Source organism: Canis lupus, chromosome 21 (assembly GCF_011100685.1).
Source record: "Canis lupus familiaris isolate Mischka breed German Shepherd chromosome 21, alternate assembly UU_Cfam_GSD_1.0, whole genome shotgun sequence".
NCBI classification, from domain to species: domain Eukaryota; kingdom Metazoa; phylum Chordata; class Mammalia; order Carnivora; family Canidae; genus Canis; species Canis lupus.
In genome coordinates, this window is record NC_049242.1 from 28,757,308 (window position 1) to 28,766,271 (window position 8,964).

The window sequence follows — 8,964 nt, forward strand, 5'->3', positions numbered from 1 at the left end:
TACCCCAAATACTAATTAGAAAAGCAGTCAGGCTCAGAGTATCAGCCACATAAATGGTTCCTAGTCAAGGAACACCTCATGACATCATTGAAATCTGTCCCTCAGAGAGAAGTCACAGGTCTTTACCGAAGATCTAATGTCTCCCACGAGAGGCAATACTACTTTCTTATAGTTAGTGATCACCAGATAGTTTATAAGGCTCTTTTAGGGATCCACGTTGGGCATGGAGCTTCCTTTAAAAAGAAAAGACTCTTGTATACACATTATTATATTTACTCTCCTTAATTTTTACTATATACTATATGATTATCTCCATTTTGCAGATTTAAAAATCAGAGCCTACCAGAAAGTTGAAATCAGAGATTTAAAGTCCTACTTGCAGATTCAATTGTATCCCATCTTCTGTGTCTCCAAATTCCTCATAGTCAATACACTTCCCTCCATGTCATGTTTTTACATTTGTTTGTTTCCAATGGGAAATAAGATCTGTTTTCTTTACCTGACGAGAAAGATATCCTTTTCTTCCTCTCTCATTTTTCTTTCTAACCTGTCAATTTTGATTGAACTTCCATACTGAAGTTGGAAGTTTCTTCACAGATACAACTTCTTGATATGCAAACATCTTTCCCTTTGTCAACATATTCATCTCTTGGATAGTGTAAAATGATGCAAGTGGCCTTCCAGACAGGCTTTCCAAAACCATCAACACTATTGAGGTGGGCCATCATGGATAAAAAGACTTCTGTTTTGGAGGTGCCTGGGTGGCTAAGTTTGTTAAATATCCAACTCTTGGTTTTGGCTCAGGTCATGATCTCAGGGTCCTGAGATCAAGCCTCAAGCCCTGCAGAGAGTCTGCATGGGATTGTCCCACTCCTTCTTCCACTGTCCCTCTCCCACTCCTCTCTGTCCCCAGTGTGCTATCTTTCACATCTGCCTCAAATAAATAAATTAATTAATCTTTTTTTAAAAGGCTTTTGTTTTTATATGTGCAGTTTCAAAAACATGGACTACTGCTCATCATTTTCATAGACACAGTAAGTATTGATTAAGCATGCTGTCGTGTGTGGATTGACTGTGGGAGAGGATTTATCCATTGGACAGAATATTTCTTCCCATTAATAGAAATTCCAGTGGTCAAAGTATTTCTTTTCATCAACCTTTATAACATTGACTTTTTCCATGTTTTCTTCCATTGTGAGTAAAAACCAAAATGATCATTCAGAAGGTAGTAGAAAGAATATGGAGAACTGAGCCCATTTTAGAAGTGTTTTATCCAGTAAAACTAGATAAGTCTGTGTCTCCAGTGGAGAGCAGTCTTCGATACTGCTTGGGGTGGCAGAGATGGGCGTTTAGAATCTTTATCTCCTGAGCCATCCTCTACTAACATTGAAGTAAGTATATTCTAACCTCTGTTTCCATAGGCTACTTAAAACCCAATATGCTCCAACAGGTAATTCAGAGAATGTCTGACAGATTACAGCTTTCTTTGTGTTAATGTTTTTCCAATGATGTCTTTTTAAAACTACACAATACGATCTCTTGATAGAAACATGGAAAACATTAAATTCTTACCAAACACAGTGGAACCAGTATAGAGATTAGTTTTAAATAGGAATGATAAAATATCCTATCAGATTCTCTTATTCTGAAGATTGCCTATTTCTAAGTATGACACCACATTTTTGTTTAGCATCAAAGACCAAAAAGAACTGATCATGAATGGGAGGAGGGACATAAGTGGGCAGATATATGACGCAGAGGAAATTGCAGGTTATCTCACTCTCCAATAACCTTTATGTATTTCACCCCAGGTTATATCTCTGGTACCTGCTTGTGTCAAAGTCCTCGGACTCCAACATAGGAAAATGTTCAACAGCAGTCAATTCAATCCCAAGTATTTTCTGCTAACTGGTCTCCCTGGTCTGGAGGCCCTGTACCCTTGGTTTATTGTCCCATTCTGCTCCATATATCTTGTGGCCCTTGTGGGCAATAGCCTGGTCCTGGCAGTGATCAGGAAAAACACCACTCTGCACCAGCCGATGTACCTTTTTCTAGCTATGCTGGCCTTTGCAGAACTTGGTGTCTCTGCTTCTACACTGCCCACTGTGTTGGGCATCTTCCTTTTTGGTGCCAATGAGATCTGCTTTGAAGCCTGCCTTTTGCAGATGTTCTCCATACATTGCTTTTCCATCATGGAGTCAGGAGTTCTGCTGGCCATGTCTGTGGACCGTTTTGTGGCCATCTACAACCCACTGAGGTACACAGCCATCCTGACCAGGCCCCGTATTGCTGCTACTGGTGCTGCACTTGGACTGAAGAGTGTGATGCTCATGTTCCCACTGCCTTTTCTCCTGAAGCGTCTGCCCTTCTGTGGCCACAATGTCCTCTCCCACTCCTACTGCCTTCACTCAGATCTAATCCAGCTGCCCTGTGGGGATACACGTCCCAACAGCATTCTGGGGCTCTGCATTGTTACTTCTACTTTTGGGCTGGATTCGCTGCTCATCATCCTCTCGTATGTGCTGATCCTCTACACAGTGCTGGGCATTACCTCTGGGGAGGGAAGGTGTAAGGCCCTCAACACATGTGTGTCACATATGTGTGCAGTGCTTGTGTACTATGTGCCCATGATCAGCGTGGCTCTGGTGCACCGCTTCATGAAGCACACTGCACCTGCTCTCCGTCTACTCCTGGCCAACATCTATCTTCTGGTGCCTCCTGTGCTCAACCCCATCATCTACAGTGTTAAGACAAAACAGATTCGCCAGGGGCTCATCCAACTCTTTCTTCCAAGAAAATAATGAGGTTAGGGTCGGTGAGATGGTTACCCACAAGCCACTCCTTTTCATCACCACAAAGGTGGTCCAGGGAAGCACAGAGTGCTTCAATGGCACCAGTAGCAGCTCTATGGGACCTGGTCATCTTGTCAAAGTTAGAAAGGTTGATAAGGCTGCATTTTGATGAATGTATTGAGAGCTCACATTTCATATACAAGAGGTCATAATCTAAATCAGTATTGTATAGTATTTTGTCAGCTCCTTTGTTATATGTATCAACTTAAAATGTACCTAGTCTTTAACCCAGAAATTCCAATTCTTAGCACTGCCCTAGATTTATGCTCTGCTGTTTGTTTATGACCACAGAGACTTGAATAAGAATTTTCACTTCAGCAATGTTTGAAATAAAATAATAGTAATTTAAAAAAACTAATTGGCTGTCCATAAGTAAACAGTTTAATGAGTTGGGAATCTATCCATACTATGGAGTATTCTACAGTGTAAAAAAGGCCTAGATTGATAGGTATTCAAAGTTTAAGCAAGAGATAAGAAGATACACACACACACACACACATACACACACACTCATGTATTTAATAACACTTTTTGTAAAACAATTTAATCATATAAAATATCAGTTAATTTCTGAATTTAAAAATGCATGTTAAACTGATAATAATAATAGCTTCTTTTGGAGGAGACTGTGATGGTGTAGAGAGACACAAAAGGAATTCTTTATCTGTATTATTTAAAAAAATTAAGAATAAAGCATTCAACATTTTCCTTCCTTATAAAAATACACAATATTATGTATATATACATATATATGCATATTTGAGTTTATACTGAAAACCTATTCAAATCTTAGGACAATTAGAAGCAAGCTAGGTACTAAGAACAAAGCCCTATAATTGAGAATAAGCCCAGAAGGAATAGTTTCATAAATCAGGAATCTGTACAGTTCTTGAGGAATACTGACTTTGGGGAATAACAATAATTCCGCCTACTAAGGTATCATTGGAAAAATCTACTGTACATGGACACTGAGATGGTGAAGTGGAAAGCAGAGAAAATTATTTGCTAATGCCAAATATCCTTAGTCAGATTGAGATTTTGAAATGTGAGTTTCCAGAATCTGTGCTGAGTTGAAGTCATTGCACATGAAATGTTAGTAAGGAGACACAGGAAGCTTGTTTTTTCTGAGAAGCTTGTTTTCCTCATTGAGGCCTGGATTTACAAGTGTCTCTGTCCTCCTCACAAGACAAGTTGCTTCCCTATTTGAATTCTAACTGCAGTTTTCCTTCTTGCTGTTTGTCTCATACCACACGCAAAATGGTAATCAATAATTATCTTGTACTGTTTTATTTTTTATGTCCAGTACATTTTAAGTTCAGTAAGGTAGGGCAATGTTTTGGTTCACTACGTACAGCCAGTGACTCCTCTGGTGGATTTTCAATAAATGTTTGATGATGAAAAAACTAATTATTGAATGAATCAATACAAGTCTACATATATTTGCTTGATCCTTATGTCTATATCACATCTTTTTTATTCTGTGTGCATGAACCCCATTTGATGACATTGTATACCCATTACTCTTTCTCTCCCTTCTGTTTCTGTATTGACTACCATTTTTCTCCCCCTTTTACTTTTTCAGGTTCTCTTTCTAAAGTCGAAAGAATATACTCCTGGAAGATACTAAGCCTTTTAACTTCTCAGTAAAACATTAATGACTTCAATACAAAATTCATCCTCAGTCGCAGCATATATGCATTATTTAAATATTCCTAGTAACATTTGGGAGACTATTGGCAAAATGCATACCTGTTTTAATCTTAATTATGTTTGGAAAATCTATGGTAATATTTTAGATTTGGTATGTGAAATATGAGTACATTTGGAAAGAAATTTGAAAATAGGAAGGGGATGTGTGAAGGTGTTATCAAAGTTATAAATGTAATATATTTTATGAATCTGTGCAACTCTTTAAGGTAGATTGTTCACATTATACAAGGGATTATAGGCCAAGATTTGAATTCACTTATATATATCTCTGTGATTTAAAATTCCTCATCATTAAATGCTTTGGTAATCTGCCTCAAAATGCAGTGAAGACTGGTTCAGACAGAAGATTTGAATATGGGTTTCTTTTTTCTGATAGGTTTTATAAAAATATTTTTACAAGCTTTCATACATAAAGTTTCTTTTTCCCATGAGACTATCTCCATGCTGCTCATAATTCTATTTTTTTCCCTTCATAAACATATCCATTCTGTTTAGTTATCATTCTTGCTCTTCCATCTCTGCCCACATAGCAGTGTCACCCCCTGGGGTAGGGTATCTGATGACCACTAAAATTATGGCTTTTTTCTTTCTCCCTCAGGTACACTGGAATCCAGATTAACATACTCCTGGTATGTTTATGTTACTTTCTGCCCAGAATAGAGAGCTTCAGAGAAGACTATGAGTAAAAACCTTATTAACGGTTCTGTCTTTCCCTTCCATTACCTACAACCTTCTTGTATCACCTACACTGAAGATGTTCTAATTAGTGACTCATAACTCAACGATAATTATAAGCCTCTTATTTGTCTCAAATATCCACTCATACACCTGTCTTGCAAAATATTCCAACTCCAATCAATTTACAGAGATCTCATCTGAGCCATTTATCTAGGTATTGGAAGAGAGCACTCCAAATCTACAGACTCTTCTGTCTGGCATACATCATAAGTCTCTTTACCTCACTTACACTGAACATGCCTTGTTTAAATTCAAGTTCATAATCCTGAATATTTTGCTATTCTCTGAGATCAAGATATTTTCCAAATCTATTTACTGTGTCAGGTCACTTCTTCTTTAGCATATCAAGATCTGTACCAAATACATTTCTTCTTGGTGTTCTCTAGGTGCTCTGCATGCATGGGTTTAGTTATTCTGAAGGTCATTTCAGTGGATCACTTTTTGGCATTCTGTAACCCACTCTTCTGCCCAAACATCTGAACACTTCCCTGCATTATTGAATGGACATTACTTTGGAGACTTGGGTGTCTGGTGTTCCTACTTTCTCTTTGGAAGTACTTCTTCATTGGTATTTGTCATCTATTATTTGTTATCACTGCTATCTACAGGCTGGATTCATTGTTTTGTTTTGTTTTAATTTCATTTATTTATCCATGAGAGACACAGAAAGAGGCAGAGATATAGGCATAGGGAGAAGCAGACTCCCTGCAGGGAGCCTGATGTGAGACTTGATCCTGGGACTTCAGGATCACGCCCTGAGCTGAAGACAGATGCTCAACCACTGAGCCACTCAGGTGTCCCTGGATTCATTGTTCATTGTGATCTGTACATACTGCTTTTTTGTAAGATTCTAGACATTGTTTCTGTGGTAAAATGGCAGAAGGCCCTCATATCTGAGTGCTCTTGTACTTAATGTTGATAATCATTTTCTTCCAGGTGCACCACTTTGGACAGCCTGCACAGTGTCTGTACTCCTATAGGTTGCCATTGTCAATGCCTTTTCTCTCCTCTTCAATCCACCTCAATACTTACAGTATCAAATTCAAGTGAGATGCAATAGCATTTTGCTTGGGTATGAAAAAAAGTTAGGGCATATTAGAATAAAGAGGACCTTTGAGTTATGGAGTCTTGGATCACTCTGAACTATAATGATGCCACTTTAGGATATTCAGACTTCTCTATGGCTTTGGTCACCACTACTGATTTATAAGCTATAATGGATAGAGGAGGGGTAAGAGAGAAGAGTCCTCCTTCACATTAAAAAAACGAAGACCTTAAAGCAAAAGAAAAAGAGAATGGAATATAAACCTGAGCTGAGGTTTTCCTGGGTGGAGGAAGCAACAATATCCTTAACATTAAACATCTCAAAAACATCCTTGGAGAAGGGAGGGCGTGGTACCATCAAGTTTTGTGACATAGATTTATTTAATGAGATTTCCTGTGTCAAAGTATGCACATAGCTAGCACATAGCTAATATTCTGAGGCCACTCCCTTTTTCCTTTAAATGGCCTACCCCACTAATTAGGTGAATCCAAAATATTAATATAGATTAATGGCCAACTACAACAAAAAAGATTTGAATAATTTTTTTACTGCATCAAGCTTTATCTGGATTTTTTTCTAATCAAAATGATTTTTCTTATTATAATTCATCTACTAATTAAACAATCACTTTATGATTCTAATCTGAATCTGATAAATTATAATATAGCATAATATAATACTTTAATTTTTCTATATTCCTGGAATTGCTTTAGCCTTTTGCATATTTGTATTGAACTTCTATTAAAGTAATTTTCTTATTACTCATCTTGGAGATTGATGATTAAGGAAAATTAGTTTGTAACTGTGAAAGAAGAATTTTTAATATAATATTAAAATTTTCTCTTCTTGGAATGTAAAATATATACTGTCATATTAAATATATTTAGGTTATTAGGGAAAGTATTTCATTTTTTGTAATGGTATGTAAAGCAAGAGAAATGCCTTCTAACATTGATCAAACTCATTATTAAAATTAGTTCAAATTTAACCATTAGAAAGAGTCTAGGACTTGCTTTAGTCTTTGAATCATGAAGTGGTCATGGATGAGCAAGTGGAATTGAGCTTACCTATTCATCATCCAAGAAGCCAATGGGTGTAAACAAGCATTGCTTACCAACAATCCCTTTCATACATAATATTTTTGCTAATATATTTTTCTCACTCCAAGATAGGTATCTATAATATCACTTGGATTGAAAACCAAGAGAATTTACTCTGTTATAAAGAGATAATTATCAAGATGTGGTATATTAAGTGTTTGTTAAGAATTGAGCACAACTCCCCTTTAGGCGATGCCTAATGTATAATTTAAATTTTTAACATATGGAAACACCAGAAGCCCTAGGCAAAATTTAAATGTTTATGTTTGTTCTGTTTTTTAACTTTCTACTTAATTTCCTAGTAAGAAAAACTGTAAAATTGTTTTATTTCTAGCTCTCTACTTGCAGAAGTTGTTCTTCCCCAGGAGTTCAAGCAGATCTACACTCTTCACATTTTAGCAACAAACACAGTTTGGCCCACCACTGAGCATATCCTTTAAAGAATATAGGAATGGGCTGTTATAATCCTTTTTAAAATTCTGCTGATGCAGAGATGATTGGCAGTGCTCACATCTATGTGATAACTTTATTCTGTTTTATTGACCTAGATTGAAAGGACAAGTTCCCCTGCCTCCGAGAACAAATTTAAATTTGTTTGTTTAAGACATATTTTAGATTATAAGAAACACGGAAAATGACTTGTCAAACTAAGTTTAAGTTGTTTTAAGAACTAAGGGAATTTGTACTAGTACAGAGTTCTGGTATACAATAAGAAATCATAAGTTCTTCATGTTTAGGAATAATCTACTAAACCTGAAATAAATATCACACAGCTAAAAATTAACATTGTGGGTTGTTTGGTTGGCTTTTGCTTTTGTTTTAGGTTGGTTTATTCGTTCATTGGCTTTGATCTATTACACACCAAGCTCATGGGTCCAATCTTATCAGGTCCAAAAGACCTGATTTCCTATTTTAAGATAACTGCGGTATCTCACTGTTGTCCCATTGTTGGCATTTTCATTTTTGTCAGAAACAAAATTACAGAATACTTGCAAAAAACAAAAGCAAGGAAGATGAAAAGCACTTTCTCTAAAGAAGCTTATATCTGATAGATAATTTTGGCTAAACCAGGAAAAAGAATAATGATTAAATGATAATCTTAAAAATGCACATAATTTATGTAGAATTAAATTCCATACACACAGCACAAATATATTTGTCCTCGAGTAAATTTTGTGTAGTATGTGTTTACATATGTGGAGCATTTGGATTTCGCTAGTTTCAATTTCCTATGGAAAAACTTTATGTGAAATGTGGAGTTCGAGAAGTATACTATGACTGATACTTCAATATTGTTAGCCTTATTTAAAATACAGATTATGTAATTCCTGTTTGTTTTGGTAGAAAATTACAGCTTTCATTTTTATTTTATTAATTAATTAATTAAATTTTTAGCTTTCATTTTTATTTTTTAAATTTTTTTTTAATTTTTATTTATTTATGATAGTCACACAGAGAGAGAGAGAGAGAGAGAGAGAGGCAGAGACATAGGCAGAGGGAGAAGCAGGCTCCATGCACC

The 8,964-nt window shown here is 36.2% G+C and overlaps 1 protein-coding gene across 1 annotated transcript; it reads left to right on the forward strand.

Moving 5' to 3' along the window:
• Positions 1-1,865: 1,865 nt before the first annotated feature.
• OR51K2 (olfactory receptor family 51 subfamily K member 2) lies at positions 1,866-2,801 on the forward strand. Its single transcript, NM_001388700.1, has one exon. The coding sequence runs from the start codon at positions 1,866-1,868 to the stop codon at positions 2,799-2,801; it is 936 nt and encodes a 311-aa protein (NP_001375629.1).
• The last annotated feature ends 6,163 nt before the right edge of the window (positions 2,802-8,964 follow it).